Raw genomic sequence first — 25,559 nt, forward strand, 5'->3', positions numbered from 1 at the left:
TGGATTAGCATCTGCAAAGAAAAGCTGTAGGCAACAGGAATGGGATCAGGAGCAGAAAGGCCGACATTTTTGATCTGTGCAACATTCAGTTAAACGTAAGAAGTGGAGGAGTACGTTGGTGCGGAGAGATTACGTCATTTTAACCAGGCTGAGATTGGGGCATTGCTGTTTGGCAAGTAGTTTACAGGTGATAGGCAAACATCTGAATGGTTTTTGTGACTGTGGGGAATCAGAGACGGTATTTCATGTGTTATTTCGCTGCAAGATATACTCTTGTCGCAGGCAGAAGCTGTTTGAAGATCTGTCTGATCTGGGTCTGGAGGTGTTTTCCTTGAAAACTGTGTTAGAGTTAGGGGAAACTTCTGATTCTCTTGGAAGGTAATGTTAAAATTCCTCCACTCCTCTGGGTTGTATGAGAGGATTTGCGCTGGTGGAGTGGTATCTTGTTTAGACGGTGGAGGGTAGCATTATGCCATACGGCGTACAGCCTGCTGGAAATCAAAAAGAAGAAAAAGAAGAAGAAACTTCTGGTGGGCTGGCTTTGGCTAACCGGCCTTATTTTTAACAACTACACCACCCACTTGAGTCATCTGAAAATATGACCAGGACATAACTAATATAGATGCTGGGGTGATTCTTGTGATATACATAATTATGAACACTCATAGATTAACTAAAAGTACAGGTATATGATTTAAATTAACTCTATACAGCCATGAAGGGTTAGCTATTAAAAGCATTAAATATGTTGGTTGCCTAAGGGTTTATTATTTTTATAATTATTTTAACAATTCCTGACCTCTCAATATCACTGTGTAGCTGAAGCAGAATTACATAGCGCCTAGGTACAGATATTTTATATGGTTAACCAGTCCTGAGAATGTAGCTTTAGCAAGTAAAACAAAACACAACATGTTATAGGCGTATATTATCTTTGTGCGCATTGTCATGTGTATGAACATGTCTTTACTTTCAAGGCAGTGAACACCACGGGGGAAATTGTAAAATATTCAACTTCTTCCAGGAACAGGCAACGACAATGTAGCATAGCTTTAGCACGGCTAGCAACCAATTGCTAACATACCACTGTGAATATAATTGGACCATTATGAGTTTACTGTATTTTGTGTTCTTATCTGAAATAGCTGCTGAACTTACAGTACAGATGTTAGAACATTGTGTAATGCAGCTAATTGCACCCTTGACCCCACAAACTAGATTTTCTTGTTTGGCCTCTTCTTCTCCCTGTTGGCTGTACGAATCATGAGTGTACTTGTCTTTAACTCTAAAATCAAGGAAGCCTGCCATACAAAAAAATTAATAAAAACAAAACTAACCACAATTAATTTCATACTTTGATGGGCATGTGTTAAAACCCACTAATGTGTATTTTGTATTTATGTGAAAAGCCACACGGGGAATAATTAAAGCAGCTAATCACACCGCTAATCACAGAAATGCAACAAAGACCTCTGAGGAGACCACTGACCATAGTGGGGGGGGGGGGGGGGTGTTAAGAGGTGATATCTCCCCTCAATTCCTTTCAATGCTTCAGGAACAACTTCAAACAGCTGGGTAGAACGTGTGCCATAAAACAGTTAAAAACAAACACAAACTGTACTTCTGATTTACCTTTTCAACTGAAACGGTGATTAACCGCCATCAACCTAAAAAAAAAAAATGCTACCCAAAAGAGATGGTGGTCATTAACTCCGGTTTTATGCCTCCTATCTGGAAGGAACCATTGTGGATTTTTCGGGGGAGTACGGCGCCGACTCGTAACAATACATGACGGAAATATACGCGACAATAACCAGAGTCGCGCTTGAATTATCGTTGTTTTTTAAACTACCAGCACATTTAAAGGCGATTATTAGAGCATCGACCTGTTCTGTTCACGGACAAGCCGACTGTACGCGCGGCTGCCCTTACAAAAGAAATGACCTGTCCCACACCAGACCACCACGGAAAATGGCGACTGTGAAATAGATGGAAGACGAAAGTAAGAAATAATTCAATGCAGCGTATAAACCGTGCCCTGCTGCCATCCACTCGGCTCGGAGGTAAGATCGTGTTGTTTTCTAATCGTTCTATTGACGCGCGTATAGCGAGAAGCGAAGGGCGATTGTCATTAGCTGTAGTTTAGCCTGAGGAATAGGTTTTGGTATGGAACAGCCTTAATGGAATGGTCTGCAGCTCCTGCAAGCAGCATCCAACAACACAGCGTGACACAAACCCCTAAGAAATGCAACGATACCGCAACGGAACATGGATATGGAAGGTCCCGATTGTTCAGAAAGTGGACACCTTTTGAAACGTAACCTGCCAACTATTGTGGGTTGCCGTATGACTGTACTACTGTGCCGAAAGTTTTAGCTCTGTACCAAAATCCTCAGTCGCTCATCAAAAGCCATTCACGGGGCCATCCCTCTGCATATTCGGTGCTGTGGTGCAAAAACACCTTGATATGACAGGGGAGCACACACTTGATGAGGCACTTCTATTGTCCTTCAAAACCAAGACCATTCATGCCTTCGTTATTGTGACTCTGCACAGCTATAATTTAAATAAGATAGGTGTCATGTTGGTTTTATATTCAGGTCTTTTTATTTAGCATTGAATGAATACAGACTGGGCCAAGACATTAACTCACTCTTTACTTTCCACATTGAAAGACACAAATCACCCAAAATGAACAATTGTTAATAAAATATAGCAAAATTCAAAATTGAACTGTCAGTTGCATATATAATAATGACTTTCCCCATCACTGTAGTTGCATTATTGACAGTTGCTAGTGATGTATTAATTATTCTGCTAATCATTTTCTAAATAATTTGGTTGGTCCCTTGGTCATTGTATTGTTCAGGAATACTTAGTGGCATTAAGTATTCCTGAACAATACAATGACCAAGGGAATACTTAATGATATTAAATGCAAGATTTATCTTGACTAATCAGTTGAAATACAATATATTATTTAAAGTTCTGTATTTGTTCATTTTAAATTATCTAAGGCCCTGTGTACACGACAATGTTCCAAGTGGCAAGGCCTCGTTCGTGTCAGAAATGTTACACGTTTACACTGCAATGTTCTGATGAAGATCTCCATTCACATGGCAATGGCAGAAATGCTAAAAAACAATGTAGTTAGCATGCCAAGTCATGAGGTGGCGCTGTTTGATATTCTTGTAATGAAACAACACATACACCTTGTTTCCATTGCGCAGTACGGAACGATAAGGCAAAGCGCACCAAGACTCAACTCATTTGCATGGTTCCATTGTAGAGAGGACTGTTAAAAGGTAGGCAGGGTTATGACTGGCTGCAAGTATGTGTCATCAATACGTGACGGTAAATACCGGACACATTTGGTGCGGCGGTACAGCTCAGGCACTCGGGCAAAGCCATGAGCCTCCTTTCTATGTGACACAGCTTGGGAAACTTTATCAATCTGAACAGCACCGTCCAGCTCCCGCTGTCTGCACCTTGTCGGAAGACCAGGGTGCTGTGGAGCACACCGGTATTTCAACAAGCCAAGTTAACAAAACAACCAGTGTGCGCAAAGCGGAGTATGAAAGAACAATGGGAGGGTTTGTACCGTCGATGAGCTACTTAAATATTGCAGGCGTGTTGAGAGTGACGATCTTCACTACCAATCAGCAGATGGCTGTGTTGTAGCTCCTTATGGAACTCGTTCCAATGGGCTAGGTACCTCAATGGAGGGGTTATGAAAAATGGTAACCATTGGGTAATGTACTGTCGGTACTATCCACATTTTTTGTCAATGGAAACACACAAAAACCCTTGCCGTGCCTTATTGGCACATACTGCACAGTGGAAATAAAGCTATACAGGCGTGCAGAGAATAAACCACGATGAGTGTTAACACAATCGAGAGTAGCCAATATTCATATGGTCAGATGACAAATTGGATGCTCTTAGAGGTGAATGTGAACTATAAAACTACCTATATCGACTATAAAACAGTAGTAGTCCGTAGACTGGGAGTCATGCCACTCCAGAAGCCGCCATGCTTGTTGACATGAGCAGAAGAACTACCTACTATGATGTTGGTGTGCATGTGCAGTAATAGCACTTTGTAGCCTCCAGCTGTCTCTGCTTGGGAGGATCGGTAGCGTCAAAGAAAAGTTACACCTTTGGAGCTAATTTGAAAAAGTGACGGTTGCAGTGGCTCCTGGCATCATTGTCGTGTAAAAGGGCACCTAAAACGTGACAATTTTAACAGTTTCACTGGTTTTTGTTGTCGTGTAAATGGGGCCTAAAACTATGAATTATTGCATTCTCAATAACTTCAATTTACCTTGTCATATTTGCACAAGTCATGTATTCAAAATTTCTACTGTCACAACTTAAACTTACTCGGGTCCGGTTTACAAGATGTTTCAATGGAAAATGCATTGGTTTTGCATTTTCGATTCAGAAAAAGTTTAGCGTTTTCACAGCAACTGCTTGAAAACAATGTTCGCTTACATGGAAATGGTGTAATCACTTAAAACGACATAGATTTCATATAGGGCCACTAGTTGGTGGTATTTTTTATTTTTTTGGTAATGAAACCACACACGTGCACAGAAAAGGGTACCCTATAAACATTAACAATGGTGAGCACACAGACATTCGTATGGGCGGACAATGAATTTAGATTGCTATTGCGGGTGACTCAATAATAAAACTACCAAGTCCAATAAGAATAGTCATGCCACTTTGGAGGCCTCCATTGTTATAGTTGTCCATCTACTCGCACATATGCAGAAGAACTGGTCCACATGTGGAGTAGCAGCATTTCAAAGAAGTTGTTGTCGCATAAACGGGGCATTACTACAATAACTTTTCCTAGTCTAAACCAATCATCAGTTCTTGTATTAAAAAGGTATTTAAACCCTTTCCACTGGGAGACAAAACGTTTATATTTATAAAACCGTATCAGGTAAAGTTTCCTCTGTTGTAGTATTTATACCAGGCCTGTAGTGACGCTGTAATGACGCAGAAGTACACTAAAATGTTAAACACTCTGTTCACCACCACAGAGAAGACCTAGTGGTTGTACGAAGGTTGTGTGTTTTGTTATTTAAGGTGATAGAGTAGGAGCGGAAGATTCTGTGATATAAAAACCATAACAAGCTCGGTAGCTTATTCAGCACACTTTGTGTTGTTGGTTGGCAGGGTTAGCGTATGCAGTTTAAGAGCTGAGATATACTACTGCAAATACAGTGCAACGCCTTTACGCATTCCCTTCACTTCCTGGAAATCCTATGTCAAGGTTGTATATACCGCCGCTATAACACTAGGGGCCTAGAGGTATTGGTCGCCAAAACCACATGAAGCTCGTTGGTAGTGTGTATTTTGCATCCAATCCAATCAGCATCCTGATGTGGGTGTTCGGACTTTCAGTGTGACTAACGGCGCTTTTCCACTAGTTCCTTTTCAGCCGTACTCGACTTGACTCTACTCGCGTTTGACGCTTTTCCATTACGTGCTCGTTCTCGCCACCAGGTACTTTCATGGTACCCGCTAGACCAAGGTTCCAAGTGAGCTAAAACAAGTAGACAATGTGACGTCAGCAGATGGCAGGCCACTGATTGGCTGGCGCATCACAACACAGTTGAGTCAAGAGAGCGTCTCATTCACTCGCCATTTTTTTTAAAACCAGATCACAACAAAAACGCTCAAACGGAGATAGACACACAGAAATTAACCCTGTGGAGCAGCGACAATGTGCAGCCAGTTTTTGTCTGGTGGCGACGATTCAGCGGGAGCTGGACGGAGCGACCCGCAACAATTATCGGGAGGTCTCCGAGCCACGGTGTTTTGGATAAATTGGTCCCCCTGTTAACTGGTGACCGGCTTCCTCAAGTGTCCCCTTTCTACAGCATATGTTAAAAATCCAACCAAAATTCGTTGCTGTCCTGGCGAATGTTTAACTGCATTTCCATTAAAGTTTGAAGTATCATACCATTTGTTTATCTTATTTTAACATCAGCTTCTGATAATGGATGGTGGCAGAAGTCACCAGTTAACAGGGGCACCAGTGAAACCGAAACATTGGACAGTAAAGCTCCGATGACTCCGCTCACACCGTGGTGGTGCTATATTGGAATGGAGAACCAATGAGGATGAGTCGAGTAGAGGCAAAGCGAATAGTCAAATCGAGTAAGGCTGAGTAGGAGCTAGTGGAAAAGCGCCATAAGAGCAGTGTGGAGGGCAATGGAAATGGCGTTGTCTGTGGATCTGTTGGACCTGTAGACGAACTGATGTTGGTTGAAACCAGGTGGGATATGGACCTTGACATGTTGAAGCACCAATCTCTCTATACATTTAAAGCCCACCAATGTCAAGGCCACAGGCCTGTAATCATTCAGCCCTGTAATTGGCAGAGGGTTTGGGCACAGGGATTATGGTGGCAGTTTTCACACAGGTGGGGACTGTGGCTTGCTGCAGCGAACGGTCAGTGATGTTGAGGAATGCTGCAGACAGCTGCTGGGCATATGATTTTTGCACCCTCTCTGGTACTTCATCCAGTCCTGGTGAATTGCTGGTATCAATGCCACGCAGGACTCGCTGGACCTGGTCGTGTTGGAGTGACAGGGGGTCGGTCATGCTCTGATGGTGTCAGCTGTGTGTCCTCTGCCTGTCTGCTGCCCTCTTAAAAGCGGGAGAAAAGATGTTACACTTCTCTGGGAGAGAAGTGTCGTTGGGGGTGGGGGGTTAGGTTATTGTTTGTAGTCTGTAGTGTTCTCGACGTTTTTCCACATAGAGTGGGGATAATTTTTCCTGAAATTAGCCTCTATCTGGTCGCTGTACTTTATGTTCGAGCGTTTTCACACCACGATAGTCTGGGCACTCGGTTTAGTGGGGGGTTGGTTTGCTTTCGCACTGCACTTTTGGGAGCAGACCAAACCATCAACCAATGTCTTGCAATTACAACAGCTGCACATTTAAGGGCACTATCGCCCAGAATGAACACTGACCAGAGACCAGGAGAAAACCCTGACAAGGTAGAAACCTGACTCATTGATTAGTCCAGAACGAAAGCTGTAAACCATAAGGAGAAGAAAAGAGTGTCTCAAAAAAGTACCAACACTGATAAATTGCAGCTGTCTACTTTCTCTTAACTTGTGACCATTAAAGGCTTTGAATTAGCTGGAGAAAAGTGTCTTGTTGCAATAAATGTACAGCTACTGGTTAATAAAAGCTGCAGTCCAACACAGAGCCCCTGGTTTTTTGACTGAAAAGTAAACTAATGGAGTTTTCCTAATGCTCGCATTGGCTTTGGTCTTGGAGAACAATCTTATTTTCTCCCATTGTTCCCCGAAAATTTACTCAGGATGGAAAAAAAACTGACTTTTATTGTGTACAAATACAACTCGTTCGACCTGTGATATCTTGCACCCTGTCATATTCCTGATACTTATGAGTGTTTAAAGCCTCCCACACGCAATGCGATTTTTGGCCGTCTGAGATGAAAGATTGGATTGTGGGAGAATCGTTGGTGAAATCTGTGGTCGCGGCACATTGTGCAAGGTTCACACACGGCCAAGGTGTCAGTCGTAAGAAAGTCGTCTCCGATTCATCTCACATTCCCTTCATACAGTCTGCAGGCATGATTACTTACATTAGTCTTGTACAGTGTGAGAGGCTGTGACTACTAAGATCTTCTAAATCGCAGGGTGTGGAAGCCTTTAGTAGGGCTTTTCCACTAAAACGAACCAGGAGCTAGTTCAGGGCCTTTGCCAGGGCCAGTTCTTAAATGAGCACCGCCAAAGAACCGGTTCTTTTTCCACCGTTAACGGAGCCAAGTGAGAGCCACGTCATTGCCTCACTCCAAAAGGTGATACGTCAATGATTTCACCAATTTCGCACTGACAGCGCTCATACAGGTATAAGGAGACGGACTGCATTCATCGGTTTAGTCCGGGTCGCGCCATCTAGTTTGGCCTGAACCTCAGATGCAGACTAAAGAGCGAGAAAACATTACGTCTCTTCGTACCTCTATTCGTGTTTTTTCACGTCCGTCTTGCTTTAGTCTGGAGCCCCGGAGTGGCCATTTAGGGGGAAAAAAATAATGCGTGTATGAGTTTGGGGCTTATTTTTCAACATTTCGGCATTACATTGTGAATTTCTGCTCCTTTCACTTTATTTCTGGATGTCGCTGAATCAAATGCTTCAACATCGGTGAAGAATGGAGGTGTAAAATGATAGAACGCAGCTCTAAAAGCTGTTTCCAATGGCAACCTACGTAAACACACTGATTAAAGTTCTTTCACATGAAGCACCATTAAAAGGCTTATTTTATGCCTATAAAATCCAAGCTTTCATTTACAGTAGTTTGTGTTTTAGTTGCTGATGAACCAAAAGTATTCATTATAAAGAAGTTCTGTGGGTTAGAAAATATAAAATTGGAGCGGAACGCAATGCAGTGTGCAGCAACTGCAGCGCCTCAGCCTGCGGTCAGAACGCGAAACAAGACCTGGACATGAAGTTAGTTACATTGACGTTACCATGAAAAGCGTGAAAAAAACGACAATGGAAAACTGCTTCTAGATTATATCCGACGCAGCTGACTGACAGCGGAGGAGCTCTGCAGTACTCTCGAGAGCCACCAGCTCCGTGATCGCGGATTAAATAATCTCGTTCCCTTGTATTATTAACTTCAGGGAACAAGTTATTATATCGTTTCTACGCGTTATCTTTATTTTTTCTCTATAACCACTCCGGGGCTCCGTGTTCGCTGTAGTTTTCCAAAAGCCGGTTCAACCTCGCTTCCGCCTTTTAGGTAGCGATACCTCCGGCGATAACTCTGCCCCCAGCTGATGACGTGTCAGGCCCCGGTCTGGCCCCTCTCTGGCCCGGCAACAAAGTTGGCCAGCGTAGCACTAGTTTAGCCCCTGTTTGACCGGGGCTTTGGCAGTGGAAAGACAAAGAACTGGTGCTAAGTCTGGCCCTGGATCCGAACTAGCACCTGGTTCTTCCTAGTGTAAAAGCCCCCAAGGAGACGCGGAGTAATGAGTCAGTAAATCAGTTCCACAGTTTGCAGCCAGCTTGCTGGCTAACGTAGTAGCACTGTGCTATCCAACATGTCTGCTGTTTTGATGTAGTTTACGCTAAAAACACCGCAAAGCAACATAAACGTGCAATGTTTGAAAAGCCATTGTACAGCGAGACGGCTGCTCTGCAGCCAGGTGTCACCGTTTTAAAACGCCACCTCGCAGAGGAGAACAGCACTGACAGTGGCATCAAAACAATGAAAAGCAGCTCTTCCACGCCGTAGCAGGTGATTCAGTCCTCCGTGAAGCTGCCACCTACTCCACGTAAAACTCGGTGAAAATAGTCCCAATCATTTGTGCTGCGTTAGTGCTGGAAACACTGCTGTTAGTGCTGGAAACACTGCTGTTAGTGCTGCGTAGCTGAAGAATTTCCCCATGGATCAATAAAGTGATTCTGAGGTTTTAAAGATACAAGTTTATTATGAGACGATGACGTCACGCAGGCCCCCACATTGTTCGAACTGAACAAAAATTGTTTGTCCCGCTTCTTCTCTGACCATATACTAACCTCAAGTTGCCGTACATTTCATACTTGCCTGTCGAGAGGAGTTTATTACAGCCTTATATAAAGTCAACAATAATGATAATAATAATATTAAAGCAAACAGCTCTGGTATCTGAATAATATCTGTATCGGCAGATATCCAAATTCATGTATCGGGATCGGATCGGAAGCAAAGAAAACTTGGCTCGGTGTGTCCCTAATTGTTACACCAAGTGATTAAAGGCCTCTCCACAAAGAGTTTACCGAAAAAAACATGCATCTTTTTGTGCTGTGGTTAACTGCACATTAACAAAGACATGTGCACCTCTCATCTGTGCCTTTATTATTCAAACTTGTGGACTATGGGGGATTTGGTCCACAGTTTACAGCGATTGTTTCTGCCTTGCATTCAGCAGCATCAGAGTTTAACAGCAACCTCCTCTTTAGGTTGCTCTCAGAGCGACTGCTTTAGTTTGGCAAAATTTGGTTTTAGTTTTCGACTACACCACATTTGAAACGTAATTAGGTCAGCCCAACAGTACTAAGCACTGCAGTTCCATGCAACCCATTTTTCAACTTGAAGGTACCTAAAGAAAAATGATAAAAGACAGTTGCTAGTCTAAAGTTTATTGTTTTCATGTCCTATAGCAATTAAGATTTTAGGACCTGAATCACAAAGATTGTGGAAGGGCAAGAGAATGATGTTTGTTTGTGGTTTGTAGATGGTAAGTTAGTTGTATTTGTACATGTGTAACTGAGGAATAACTAAGGTTTTACTTTTCCTTTGCAGGTCATGGCAGCTGAAATGTCATGTCTGGCAGGTGTTGACGAAGATGACAAAGATGCAGATCCCGAGATCAATGCCCTTACACTCCTGCAGGAACCAATGAGAATGGCTCAAGAATCAACATCTTGCACCGATTCTTTTAGCAAGCCTCCTCTGAAACAAAACAATGTTCTAGATGTACTGTCTGATACAGACATGTTGTCTCCAGTTGGCCTGGGAAATGGACCTTCTTCACATCAGGCTACTCAAGCCCATGAACTCAACAGTCTCTCCTCTGAGAAAGAGGAGGAAAAGAGCATTACCCAACTGAAAACTGTGCAGGAAATTGACACAGCAGGAATTTGGGGCTTTGACGTAGAGTCACCAGAAAACTCATTGGATAACTTTTCGAGTGCGAGCGACCTTCATTGGGACCCTCACAAAGAGTTTATGCAGTTTCTTTGGGAGAATCATAGTGATTCCCCTGGTGAGGAATCGAAAGATGAAGTCTCTCCTGCCAACAGCCAGAGGAGAAGAAAACGTAAAATGGACATGGTTGTCATGGTGGATCCCTCCGAAGACCTTTATCCACATCTGAGCCCCAAGTCATCAGAGGAATTGTCTGATGCTGAAGTCCAGGTAGACTCGAGCCATGTCAGGAAAGTCAGAAAGTCAAGGAAATTCTCAAAATCACAGTCATCACCAGCGGGAAAAGTTTCCGGCTATCCTAATGGAACTGTAAAGGCCATTAAGGAAATTCTTTACAATGCCCCCACACGAAATTCACATGAGAACAGTATAAACCACAGCCTTTCATCACTCAAGGGCAGACTGACGATAAATTCTCTTTCAGATGGGAAACAATCATGTTACCCTTGCTCAAAATGCAAGCTGATATTCAAGAAAGAGCACCATTTGCATCGTCATATGAAGTCTCATGTTGAACCACCTAAAATTTCACCAAAGCCTTTTATATGTCGAGAATGTGGACAGTCTTTCAGACAAAGTCGTTCACTTATTGAGCACATGTCCATCCATCAGGGGAAGAAAACACAACTCGCCGACACGATCAAAGATTCAAATGACAAAAAAGAGGACAAAAATGCAAAGTTTTTCTGCCCTCAATGCCCATTTGGAACAGACTGCCCAAACACATTTGTTCAGCATGCAAAGACACATGAGAAGGACAAGAGACAGTTTAGATGTGACAAATGTAGCTTTAGAACTCTGAGTGAGAGTGATCTACAGAGACACAATATTATGCAGCACACTGTTATTACAGTTAGAAAGCAGATCCAGAATGATGGTGATCAAATCTTCTCCTGTAATATTTGTACATATAAAGCTTTTAGCAGAAGCGTGTTTAAGAATCACCTGCTGCGACGCCACCAACTGAGCTATGAGGAATATGACGCTGCCCAACATAGTGAACGATATGCGCATCATTCCAAGGGGCAGTACATGAACTCTTATAAAACTCCAGTTGAAGATGCAGAGTTCACCTCCAAAATCTCAATAAATAATCAGATCTCGTCTAAAACATCATGTTCGCCTAATGAGTCCAGTGACATTTCAGACTTGTTCAAGAATAGCAAACTTAAGAGAGGTCCCAGGTCCCAAATGACGGAGTCAAAACTTGACAAGTCCATAAACGTTCTCCTGTCTCGACAAAGAAATGGAAAAAAGACAGCCGAACAAAAGAAGGAAAGCAATAATTGTGAGGCTTTCGGTATGGAAGACCGCTGTAAAGAGCTACAAGGTGCTTTGACTCACAAGGCTGAAGATTTTGCTTCATGCCCAAATGGGCCCAAGCTGATCATGGATAAATCTGGAATCAAAAAGTCACCTTCTAAAAGGAAGATGTCCACCCCCTATCGGAACACTTCTGACCAAGATTCATGCTTTATCTTACCAAAACCGTTGCCAAGTCCCAAGAAAATGAATCATGAAGATGATGACGAAGACGAAGAAGAAGAAGAGGAGGAAGAGGAAGATGAGGAGGAGACAGGCTACGATGAAAAGGACATTTTTCAGTTTAAGGATACAGATCCCAACAGTAACCTTTTTGACGATGTTATCAAAAAAGAAAAACAAAACATTATTTATACCTATAGCAGAAGAATGTCCATGAGAGGTGCAATACAAGCGTCGAAAAGGCTGTTTGAGAAAATCAAGTCTGAAGAGCAAGAAAAGACGACCGATGAGATCAAAGAAGAATGCATTGAAACGGAAGTATTTCAAGAAACCTTTGACCCCCACCAAATACCATTGAGTGACTCCTTTGCAGACGATTTGTCAGAGTTGGAATTGGATCCCAAGAACTGCCCATACTGTCCTGCAGTCTTCGAGTCAGGTGTGGGGTTGTCCAATCACATACGAGGACATCTGCATAGGGTCGGGCTCAGCTACAATGCACGCCACGTTGTCCCTCCCGAGGAAGTCACTTCTCAAGATAGTAGGCCAAGAGTTCGGCGTAAGATGTCTGCCTTGCGGCGATTGAGAAAAGGTACTTCAACGCTTGTTTTTGCATTACTGCCTATTAGATTTATAACCATGATTTAGTACGGAACACATTGAGACATTTCACAATGTGGTCCCAGCTTGAAAGAAAACACGGAAACAACGGCTTCATTAGAGGTATTAAGATAAAAAAGTGGGGAATAAACACTCTAAATAAGAAAAGTAATTTAAATGCACCAAAAAACGGCTGGAAACAATCTTGAGGTCTACATATTAAGCACTATTCACACTTGTGCTGCAGTTTCCTGGTCCAGATCTAAGATGTTCTGTAACATAACTTTTACAAAAATGCTGTGTACTTCCCTAAAGGTAGGATAGATTATTGTGGTGGGAATTTGTACTGTCTAAGAACACTTAAAGTGACTGGTTAGAAGAGGCAACAGGAATTCTTTGCTTCAGTCAGGATAGACTGAGAATAAGGTGCTTTTAAAGTCTGTCATTTTGTTTGGTCTGTTCACAGCCCTTCAGGTTGTGCTGCTTTCAAGACTACAATCAGACTTTAATCAAATCACATCAGAGCATGTTTGCAAGCATTCCAAAACCTACTTTTTAAGTGGAATTGGTCAACTGGTTTGATGCCCACCAGAGTTTTTCCCTTAACAAAATCCACAGCATTGTCACGGCAATCATAATGGGGTTGAACATCAGTGTAAACACAACCTGACATTCTTTTTAAATATCGCCTTTGTGTATTTTAAAGTTACTTACTTCAACTGTAAGTTTTTAAATGTGTATTTATGTTTCATATTTTTTTTTTTTTTTTTTTTTACCCCATAGCATTGCAGCAAGAGTCTGATTCGGAGGTTGTAAAGAGCATTCACTCCTGTCCATTGTGTGGGGATTCGTTTGACAACAGGACTGGGCAGTCCAACCACATACGAGGCCACCTCAAGAAGCTTGGTAAAACCTTTGCCACGAAGACCAAATCTCCCCTAATTTTACTTAGGGAGTTGATGCGTGACAAGAAGGAGTTCCAGCGTGCTGTTCAGATCCTGGGAAAGAGACGAAACCATTTCCAATACAGTGCTTCACCAAAGCTACCCAGTGCTGATCGTTTCACATCACCCCCCACTGGAATCCCAAAAAGTAGTTCTATTTCAAGCCTTTGCACTGATGCCAAACCACTGATTCCCGCGTTTTCTTTAGGAGAAATCAAATCTGAAAAAAGGCAACTGGAGAGTAAGTTGGAAGTTAAAAATTCACTCACGGGCACAACCGCCTTGATAGGAATTCTGAAGAAGAGGAAATGTCAGGAAGACGTCAGACTAAAAGGATCCCCTCAGATGTCAAGAAACATGCTAACAGTTTCCCCAAACAGTGAGCACAGTTCAGGATTGAGAGTTGCATCTTCACTGCCAAACTCGGTATCTGGTAAGTATCTTCTTTAACAGATAAACACATGGTTGGAAAACATGGATTACTCCATAGTATTTTGAGTCCTGTAGGTTTAATCACACAAATCTGTGTGAGAAATTGGTTTTACAAAAGAGAAAGGATGTAACCTATACTACTCAATCTACATTGTTTTCTTAATTTCACTTACAATTCATAAGATCAGAAACCACATGTAACATACATTTTTTTGTTTTTAACAACATGACACATTCATTCAACAACTATTTAATCCACAGAGTGTGGTTTGTAATTTATAAAGAAAGCTTTATCCTAAAAGCAAACTCAAACATCTCCAAACTTTCAGGAGCTCTTTCAAATTGAAACATCAAAAATACCTGATTTTCTCTTTTGTAAAAATAAAGTGTCATCAGCATAAATGTGTGTAATTACTCTGCCAAACACTATTCAGTTACGCTATCGCTGAAACCAAAGAGATCTGTATGATAATGTCTTCATTGTCTTCAGCCTTCATTGCATGTGAAGAGGCATTTCTTCTGACAAGCTTTTGTTTTTATTCCACAGAGAAAGGTGAATTCAACAGGAAGGTTTGTGTTCATTGTAATGCAACTTTCCACAGTGGAGTCAGCTTATCCAATCACCTCCGTGCATATGCAAAAAGACAAAGGATTGCCTTACTTGAGGGAACCAGTAAGTAGAACTAGTATACTCCCTAAATGTATAGTATACAGCGTGTCTTAAGACGCTGAATTGATACATGAGATTGAACTTGTTAAGATATTTACTTCATTTTAAATCTGGTTTCAAAATGTTATCTTAGACTGTCCTGTTCATGTGTGTCTTGAGTGATCTGACAGTACGTCCCTTAACTCCAGACAATCTGTTACATTTTCATTCCCATCTCCAATAACCATGTGTCATCAGCTGTCATTTATTTTGTTCCAAATGTAAATATACAAAGAGTTCATTTCCATTTGATATCACCAATGCTTTGTTAATGGTACTGGTCAGAGACAGAAGAAGAAATGAGAACAATAAAAACCAATCATCACCTCAAAATCCAATAAGATGGCATGTTTGAGATGTGTTCTGTTATAGAGCATATATCTTGCTGTGGCTTCCACTTCTTGTTTTATACTCAAACACATACAATAAGCATGTACAACTTCCGATGCGGATAGCTTACATCAGGTGATGGAAGCCATCACCAGCTCAACAGTAACAACTTCTTATTTTTTGTTGATACTTGTGTGCTTAAGGGCAGACTGTCAGAGGTGAGCCTATAAAAGAATCTACCATTGCCTGAGGGTTACTTGTATATTGCATCCTTGTATCCTTGTTGACATCTTTGCTGAGAAATAAGCTTTAAACCATGTATAGCTTAAACAAAACAACCCATCTGCTGCCGTTGGGACACTTTTCAGTGAGTCACAGCTGACGTTCACGTTTGGACTGTCTCTGAAAGTGTTCTGGCTGATTAGATTTCAATTGGTCATGTACACTTGTGATCCAGTTTCCCAATTTGCATTGGCGTGTCTTAAGCAAGTGCAGACCAAGAGCATCACATTTTCCCCATCACACCACTAACAACATGGATCAAACTTTTTTTATTTTATTTTTTTCAATCACCAAATAAACCCCTTGGGTCTTGATAAGTCAAAGAAAGCAAACAGATGTATTTACATGTGCTACGCATTCACACCCATCTTGAACCTTGTGCTGAAATAGAAGAGTTTTTGGTTGGAACTATCGCCCACTTATTTATGGGAGGTGAAGTTCTCATTGAAATATTTGACCAGTATTTATAGTCTCTTTCACTCACCGAAGTACACCGTGAGTTTAATTTAAGGTTCCTAGCAATAACTCGAAGCCTGCATTTTATACTTTCCTGTGATCTCGCGTTCAGAATCCTTCTTTTTCATCCTTTCATTTACGCCATACTACTCTTGTAGAGTAGTATGGCGGAAACAATAGATTGGTCACCCAAACTACTAATATAATCAGTCATGCATGAAGTAAATTCTACCGGCCCACAGTTGCATATCAGAATATACATCTAAAATTGTGTGGAGCTACATATTAAAGCAGGTATTAACGTCCAAATCTGAGTTATATTTAGTGCAACCGTGGTTATTTATGTCATCCCCAAGGTAAGAATGTAGAAGGGCATCAGCAAGTGAGACACTGCAAAGTTTTTAATTGCAGCGCGACCTCTTGGTTGCAGAAGGCCTTTAGTGCCTCCTTTTCCTGCAGGCACAGATCGTTACACTTCCATCTTGGGGCTTTATGTCTCATCTGCACCGGACTGCAGATGAGACGGAATCAGACTGTTCACCTCACTGGCCTAATGCCAAAACATGAGTGGGAATAAAGCAAGATGTAAAATTGTTGGGACTTAATGGAATCTCTGGGGAAAAAAGAAGAGCTTTGTCAGTCTTCCTATTGCCTCATGTCTGAATCAATAATACCGTTCTATTTTTAGGTACAAACAACCACCTAACTGGACAGTCATTTCTCTCAACAGAAAAGGGGTTTTAGTTTTTGATTATTTCGGGCACCATTTAGTCCGATTAAGGAGAAAATGTAGTGCTTTCATAAAAAAAAAAAAAAACTATGGACGCCCTTTCAGAGTCAACAGTTGGGAGCTTTCTCATTTTTTTAGCCACCTGATCTTCTCCATTGTTTCGGTGGCAATTAAAACGACCACCAGAGGGTGTCCTTGCCCCTCTGGTTGGTTCAATTAAATGAGCTTCAAAAACGTCAACATTCAGTGTATCCATGTTTGTTACTACCGAGGATATGTACAGTGTTGGTATAGATAGAAATGAACTGTAAGAATCTACTTATTGTGTGTTCTTTGGAAGATCAAATAATGAAGGCTGTGCTGTGACTTGGTTTGTAGCACTGTGAGTCATTGAACTACATCCCGTCTTTTCAGCAATTGACTGTAAAGCAGTGAGGACCCGCTCAAGGCCTGGCTCGAAGAAGAAGACACTGCCCTTAACCCAAACTCCAGAGGAAATGTACAGGCTCACCTGCAGGTGACGTTCTCATTCCCTTCTCTACTTGTTTTGATGGTGAACATTGTTGGTAGCAACCAAGAGTCGACCCGTAGACTTCTTTAACTCTCAGTTGGTCCCGTTCTGACATAGACGTCTCTCATATCCTGTTTACAGATTCGCATTGGACTTAAGTGAACAGAAAAAGGTTCACTATACCCAAAAAATAATGCTGGCCAGGCAGATTGTTGTATATGAAAAAAGAGAGGAATTTATAATGTTAAATATAAAATTCTCACTATGTGATGTGGGAATGATAGCATATCTGATCAGGTCTCTCACGGTCCTTCAACACAAGTCTTTGTGAAATAATTAGGCTCCACTATCAGTCTATTATTTAGAGGCAACCTAATAGCTTCTACAATCCAAAGAGATCCTTTTAATCTCTTGTATAAAATCTACCAGAAAGCAGGTTAGATTCAAAGTAAGTTATGATGCCAAGTGACCCAGACTTTGGTTTACTTCTTTTCTATCGTTCAGTGTCAACAAAGGTACTGTTCTTTACATCAGCTTCATGAAATGAGCCCTGAAGGTTTCAATTGTTGCCCAAACTCCCATGATGTTTGATTTATTATTTTTTTTTTTTTATTTATTGTCCCCTACCTTCTAATAGGTTTACAGTAAAGAAGAATGCTGAAATGTGACTCCTTTTGTATTTATTGTGCAGGTTCTGTGACCTCGTCTTCCAGGGTCCCCTGTCGGTCCAGGAGGACTGGATTAAACATTTACAGAGGCACATTATGAACACTGGTGTCCCTCACACTGGGCTTGGCATGGTGGAGGTCACCCCTTTGGCCGCGGAGCCTCCGACCTTCAAGACTGATAGAGACAGCTCTTTGACAGTCTCACACGCTGCCTCATGAGGCCAATGGGGACCTTTTTAGATTTCATTAGACTGTATGTGTATGTACATTGGATGTTCTTTCACTTTTCTTTTTCTTTTTTTTTTAGTTGACATAATACTGGCCAAAAGTACAATACTACTCAATGCTTACGATATTGTACATCTTTGGAAACTTGGGACAAATGAAAAAGGTTAATTATTTTGGATATTGTTACCTTTGTCTGTTTTTACATGGTCCGCTTTCTGGAAACCAACTCCAAGGGGACAAACTGTTTTATGCAGTAATGTAGTGTGGAACCCATTTCTAATGAAGACAACTTTTACCTCAGATTTCTCATGGTTTGGGTCAGTTTTTTTGTCAACAATTAAGAGCACTTCTTCTCTGTGTCAATATTCACATGAAACACACAGAATCCGTTTCCTTTGTGTCAAACAGCCCAGAGTCTCTTTTCAGGCCAGAGTTACTGAGATGAATATTTCAAGAAGGTGTGAAATGAAATGTCTGCAAACTTGTTATGCATAGAAAGTGTTTTTTTTTTTTTTTTTTTTTTTTAAATAGTATTTCAGTAACTGCATTGTTTCTAATACAAAGTTAAAACTGAAGGTGGTCAAGAGGAAAAAAAAAAAAAAAAGAGCTAACGCACAGCCTGTGCTGTTCATGCCCTTCATACATGTCACCTATATTTAATGTTTAAATATACTGTTTTAAGATAATTTAATTTCAAATGTACTATATTACACAGATACAATGCTTAAAACATTTGTGTTGTTCTAAATAAACAAAAGCAAAGAAACTTGACTTTTACCTTCTTTTTTTTTTTTTTCTTTTTTTGCACCTGACCTGTAAGAGACAAATGAAATGTGTCTTTTGATGTAACCAAGTGATGACATGAAAACCACACAAAGATTCAATTTGTGAACACAAAGATTTCTCCATTTATTAAACAAATGTCGAACCCATCGACAGTATGCCATTTTTGCTGGGGACATGAACGTTAATTCAGCAGTTACAGTTGGCGGTCAATTGTTCTTTTAAGGGAAACCCACAGCTTCTCCATGTCAACTGTTGTGGATTCTCTCTCTGTCATTGGAATGGGCTGCCACCCTGCAAGAAAAGGCTCATTTTACTTGTCGGATAGCTTCACGTGTACAACTCTAGGTAGGCATAATGCAGTGCACATTGAATATACAGATCATCTTTGTACATTTTGTTCAACTAATTCCTGACGAGTGCAGTGTGAGTGAAAACAAAAAGATTGGAGCTTCCCTTCTAGATATTTCTAATCAGCTCATTAGTTTTCTGTTTATGCTATTTTCATGAAACATGTATACATGAATGGTCATGTTTTACAACCGTGATTTAATAAAGGATGACTGCAGTGCTGACGTTGTGCCAATATATTGTATACTGCAACATGAAACCAGATACCATCTTACAATTTGTAAAAGTATAATATGATGTGCTTTCCTAGTATTTAATGTTCATTACAGTGGCGTTGGGCCAAAGTTCAGCAGAAAGCCTGTTGATAAGCTGCTCCTTAAAACTAGTGGGGACACATCGAAAACATGCAGGACTGCCGTCTTCCACGGTCAGGATTTGACACGAGTGGTAAAGATGAACTTTTTCAGCTTGCACAACTTACAAAGGTGTTCTGCGTTTTCCCCTTATCCACAGTGACACCTGTTTTATCAAGACTTTGTCCTCAAATCTTTTTCTTTACATTTCTGAATGCATTAAAAATCATTGTTCCAATATAAATATCAAGGTATCTGATTTTGGTGTTTGATTTAGTTCCAATTAGACCGCCCATAATGTTGCATAATGAGCAGCTTGGGGACACTGTCCAAAGTGTTTGCCATGATTTCAATAGTTTGAAGAAGTCTGCTGTAATCTAAAATGACAAGGTTATACATATCATCCATTTCATGAATTCAGATTGGCTACACACACATCACCTGCTGCTGTAAATGACATTTGCAAAGAACAATACCGAGACCCTGTCGGGCATTTAGATATTTTGCATCAGTGTCTCGTGCAGAGTATTAAATATTATATTATAATATAACAAATATTCTAAGCCATCTATAGTTGTTATACATTATGCATTGATATACAGTACTTCTCTACTCTCTGTGAATTCTATTTTCAAGATCAAATTGAAAAATCAATCAAACACTCATTCTAAGTTCTTTAACCCTTTAACTGTAATTTTGATCATAATGTCTCACTACTGTATTTTGTGGAAGAAAATATACGGAAAGTGATGTTTTTCAATCGACAACATGAAAATGTAATGAATATTCTTAATTTTCCAGGGTATCATGTCAATAAGTAATGTGCATTTTTATTCTCTGTGCAAGGTCAAATATTCCTCTGTATTGAAATGTGCATTTTCTACTCCTATCAAAAAGGTAAGAGTGAAGGGAAAGAAAAGGACAGGTGAAATATGGAAGCCACAGCACTCAAGCGAAGACAACACAACAAAAAATACATGATTAATCCCTTAATAACTTATTGATCACAAACAATTGTTTCAATGGGTGTCAATGAGCATTTCCACTCACTCTGAAAAAGAAGTCTATTAATTTTCCAGTCTTTACAAAGGGCTGAGGTGAGTTGTTGGATCAGAATTTTGAAGATATTGACTTATTAATAACTCTTGACTAATAAAATAGAAAGTATCCAAAGAAGGATATACAGTATATCAACATATAATACCTTCAGGAAGATTTCCAGCTGTGGCTGCAGTTCCTGCATCATGCTTTTGGCCTTGCCGAGACAGGCCCGTCTCTGCTGCACTTCAAACTCCTTGCACAAAACACACCAGTAATCACCATTGTTATAAAATAAATCAATTTAAAAAAAGGAAAAGTTTGGATCATGGTTCAAAACGGCAGAATCACCTTTCTGTTAGACAGATGTTCGTGAGAAGTGATGTGACTCTGCACTTCTGCAGCCGAAGAGTATATGAAGACTTTGCAAGCTGCACAGTGGAACATTTCCACCTTGGTCATGTGGTCGTTTTCCTGCAGAGCTGGATATAAAAGGATCTGACCATTACAGCCAACGTGCTGTTTGCTTGGAGAAGATGATGCTGCAACACAGCGTCAAAATAATTACCTGGAAGCGCACCGTCTTCTACGGCTCGGCTGTACTGATGGCTTTTATGCAGCATGACATCCTACAAATAGGAAAACATCAAAATCCAGGCAAGTTGGGGCACGTAACTCTCATAATATCTTTCGTACGCTTCGAGTGAAAATAAACCAATTCAATAGAACTCCACAAAACAGCCTAAATGCTCAACCTGGGAACCATAAAGATGAAAGGAGGTATTGACATGTATCTATTGTCTCACCTGTAGAAAGGCTATTGCCACATCATCATAGTTATTGTTCTGCTGGATGTGCTCCAGTGTGTCCCAGTGACTTTTGCTGTCCAAATGATCGTCCATCTCCTGCCCATTGGCTACCCCAATGTCACAAAGGTCACACGCAATGAAGTTCCTGTGGAGAACATCACCTATTAAAATAAACACACAAGCCATTTTATTTGTATTACTGGTAAAACCTGATACGAAATAAGCTTCAATAACGTGTCCCAGTCAACTTAAATGTCTTTAAGTGTGAATGTGTGACCTTGTGTCAGGATGGATGATTGACCTTGTGTCTGTACAAATATGATGTGAAGGTTAAAGACAGCCCTGCACATTTGCACATAAATTAGGACAAGGACACAGAATGAAACGTGTCCTTGTCGAGAAGCACCATCCCCTGTCCTGCAGGGTCTTTACCCAACATCTCTTCTGTGTGTTTGTTGCTTACTTGTCCATAACAACATTTTTGCTCCTGCTTTTTGTCACATTCGGGGAGAGATGGTCTCTGTTTAATCCTGCAGAGCAACATTACAGACAAAATGACTTAAAATATGCAAGAAGAGGATTTTCTCTGATATCAACACAAAGTGATGGTATTACAGGTGAGATAACTACCTATACTATGTAAACGTACCTGTGTCGACAAATGGCAACTGATGTTGGTAGTCCCAATGTAATCTGGGTGGCGATAATCTTACGGTGTCGGAGATCTGTAGGCAAAACATGTGGCAAATTATCACAGTATCATTGAATAGTACGTAAATGAAGTAGTGATAAGGTAGGAATAAATGAACAATGCCGTGCAACACAGAAGCTGTAGTTGAAAGCACCACAGAACACAAACACGACTGCCTCTATAAAGCAACAGATACCTCTCTCCTATAATCTGGCCGAGCTATCCTCTCCTCCTCAATGGCCTGGTGTGAGTAAGAAGGGGGAAAGCGTTGAGTGGAAGAGCTGTGAATAGTTCTGTCTGGGCTGCAGCCTCTCTGGTCCAGGGGTCTGCTCTTGGAGCCATAGCCTGGGTGATCCACTCCTTCAGGCTCTGGGCTTCTGCCATCCGAAGGTCTGCTTCCAGTGCTGAACTCTCGCTCATCCAGGGTTCGGCTCCCCGACTCAGCGTAGGGTAAGTCCCAGCGACTGCCTCGGCCTTGAGACAGACGCTGTCGTGTCAAGGTGGTCCCATGGCTCGGCGGGCAGAGGTTCGAAACCACAGTCTTTGTCAGATCAGCCTCAGTGTCGGACGTCAGAGGACTGTACGGGTCATAAAGCCTAAATGAAGAGGAATTACACTTGCAATATGGTAAGAATGAACTCTAGGGACAAGTCACGTCTAACCAGTGAATGTTTACACAAAAATATGGAATCAAACGTCTTCTGGGGAAGAGATCAAACTGTCTGACAGTGCAAATAAATTTCCAGTCGCGCCACAAAAAGGGAGGACATGTGTAATGTTATAAATTGTTCGTTAATCTTCATTGCCAAATGCTTGCATATATGTTTCAGGTACAAAAACTGAACTCAAACTCATTAATTCATACATTTTCATTTACTGTAAATGCAGGGTTATATGATTTGCACATCATTATATTCCACTGGTGTAACTTTACAATGTGCAAACTGGGAATGGGATTTCGAGCCATTAAACCCTCACCATGTTAGTTAAACATGTGATATGCAAGAATTATTTGAAGCACTGCGGTGATGTACAGCTTGTCTTTGTTGTTGATGTCGTTGATCATCAGTTTCCACCAGCAGCGTTTCAGAAGGGGAGGAGTCACTGACTTTGTTGGTTTTAGTCATTTTTACAAGAGTTTTGTGATTCTGTTATGTTGAAATAATGAAGTAAACTGTGAACATAATCTCAAACAGTAGGCCCCCATCTGGTTGGTCAAAATGGTTGAATGCAATCGTGTCATTTATTGGAGCTCAGTCAGTCTTTCACAACAACCTATCACAAAAGTTGATGTAAGTGTGCAATGTGTCCCCATGAAGAATGCCTACACACCTTTCTGAGCTGTCTCTATCTTTGTCCTCAGGCTCTTCTTCTTCACCACCGATTTGTGTAAAAGACGACTTCCATTTTGCACCAGATGATCGAGCTGCGAAATGCAAAAGAAGAATTGAACCGAAGCCACTTCATCCATGTAAACTCCACTGAAAATGTATTACTTAAGCAAGCTGCATTTCTGCTAAATGTAAATAATATGATGTCAAAATGAAACTCTAGTTTAGGATTCACTGGAAACCACTTTTCTGGACCATTCTCTGTAAACTCGACAGAGATTAAACCCCTGCAGCTTCAGAATCAGACAAACAATCGTGCAAACAACAATGGAGAAATCCTGAGTGAGTCAACAACAGCAAACAATTGCAAATCCCTGCTCACCTCTCATACCCATCCACCACCAGCAGAGCCCATGTTTGATGCATCATGAGACGATAGTAGAACTTTACTGATAAATGTAGTTGTTGTGAGTTAAATATAACAGAGAACAAGCATCACGTGTGTACTTTAAGTTTTTTAAAGTTCCTACCAACTATGAGAAAAGAATGTGGTTATGTATATAACCCCGACCAGCACACTTGCACATTGAACACACTCCAGGAAGCTGAAATAATCAAAGAAAAGATCATGATAACAACTTCAGACTGTATAATGAACCCATAAATATCAACATGGGTCTAGTGGTGGCTCATTTTCAGTATCAATACTGGTGTTAGAGCCTGGTTCTTTCTCTGTCCCTGCATGTTCAACATAGCTTAAAATCCATTTGAAATTTCCTTTTGGATCAATAAAATATCTGCTTACACTCAAGCTGAGGCACAATTTGAACAACTGGTCATGAACATAGATTTATTTAGTTATTTCCACGTGACTGTCTGATCAGATGTGTGTATTGAGGAGAATTTGACAAGTGTGGCAGGGCAGTAGAAAATGAGAAGAGTTACCTTTGCCTTGGTTTGCTTGCTCACTCTTGGCAGACTTTTCTGATGCCAGTCGTTTCATCGCTTCTATGAAGGCTTGAGGTACTCTGTTTCTTAAAATACAAATACAGCTCAGTGAACAGTTTCTACTCCAGGCTTCGGCTGCATATTGGAACTAAACAACACTGTTTGGTTTTGCAGCATGCATGCAGATTTGGGTCAGACACTGAATCAGACCGTGAGCATCTGAAACTTTGCCCAAACACACAGTCCGAGCTTGTTCGACCTGCAGAGGACGAGGTACCTTTCAGGCGGCGGTGGTTTGGTCCCTGGAGGGGGCACGGCTGAAGGATTGAAGGAGGCATTTCTCCAGCGACTCATTGTTTCTCAAAAGAATGGTTTTACTGTGTGTTTGGTGCTCCTCCTATCTTCTTCTGTTTCTCTGTTTACTGACCCAAAGAAGAAAATCGTAGACACATATAGGTAGACTTCAAATGTACTGCAGCTGTGTTGGCGCTGACGACTTGGCCTGGACGCCATATTGGATGAGGACCAGGAGGTCTTTGTCTGATGTTTATCAAAAACCGACCTGCGAAATAATGGGTTGAACGCAGTAGGCAAGAAGCGGTTCCTCATCCAAGATGGCGGCGCAGCAGCTAAGACGCGTCTACTCACATATCTCTATGGCTGCAACGCCTTCATCTCTCAGAGAGACCTCTTCTTCAGCTGGATGTCCATCATCAGAAACAGAACATTACCGCCACCAGCTGGTAAAGACGTACGGAAGCGTATGAGGGCCATTGAAGGAAAAAGAAATTCGGACGCTGAAAAAAAAGAAAAACAACCTTCTTGCGCTTCAGAAAAAGTTGAAAATCAAAGTCGAGATTTTTTTTTCCACGGAGAGACGTCGATCCATCCCTCATCATTTGCCCGGAGATGTGAAATCACATCAAATCACATAATTGTGACTATATATGGTTGCTTACTGCTTATGGACATGTGACTTTACACTGGATTTCCTTGATTATTAATAACATTTAAATAAGCATCCCGGGGTCCGTGCCTTTGTCCTTAGTACTCGATGAACTTCCGCGACGGAACAACGCTGCAGGCCTCTCTGTCTCTTATAGTCCTGATATTGATAATTGACTGTTTATGAG

General features: G+C 41.2%; 2 protein-coding genes across 7 annotated transcripts; one reads left to right on the forward strand and one right to left on the reverse strand.

Annotated features, from left to right (window-relative positions):
• Positions 1–1,743: 1,743 nt before the first annotated feature.
• Positions 1,744–19,479, forward strand: znf644a (zinc finger protein 644a). Its single transcript, XM_080469651.1, has 6 exons — positions 1,744–2,063; positions 10,343–12,824; positions 13,616–14,209; positions 14,756–14,881; positions 17,130–17,232; positions 17,918–19,479. Exons 2-6 carry the CDS (start codon positions 10,346–10,348, stop codon positions 18,111–18,113), a joined length of 3,498 nt encoding a protein of 1,165 aa, XP_080325777.1. The 5' UTR covers positions 1,744–2,063; positions 10,343–10,345; the 3' UTR covers positions 18,114–19,479.
• LOC308113397 (uncharacterized protein) lies at positions 19,004–25,171 on the reverse strand. 6 transcript variants are annotated; one of them, XM_080469664.1, is made up of 12 exons: positions 25,075–25,171; positions 24,704–24,848; positions 24,424–24,506; positions 23,480–23,573; positions 22,344–22,743; positions 22,106–22,181; positions 21,920–21,986; positions 21,454–21,601; positions 21,216–21,276; positions 20,999–21,129; positions 20,814–20,903; positions 19,004–19,199 (listed from the first exon to the last, which is right to left on the reverse strand). In XM_080469664.1, exons 2-12 carry the CDS (start codon positions 24,778–24,780, stop codon positions 19,179–19,181), a joined length of 1,248 nt encoding a protein of 415 aa, XP_080325790.1. In that variant the 5' UTR covers positions 24,781–24,848; positions 25,075–25,171; the 3' UTR covers positions 19,004–19,178. The 6 variants fall into 6 exon arrangements, with proteins under 6 accessions (XP_080325790.1, XP_080325793.1, XP_080325789.1 ...); XM_080469667.1 differs by having other exon boundaries at positions 22,344–22,725; positions 25,075–25,164; XM_080469663.1 differs by having other exon boundaries at positions 24,424–24,512; positions 25,075–25,146.
• Between the last annotated feature and the right edge of the window lie 388 nt (positions 25,172–25,559).

This window comes from Lipophrys pholis, assembly GCF_963383615.2.
Source record: "Lipophrys pholis genome assembly, chromosome: 1".
NCBI lineage: Eukaryota > Metazoa > Chordata > Actinopteri > Blenniiformes > Blenniidae > Lipophrys > Lipophrys pholis.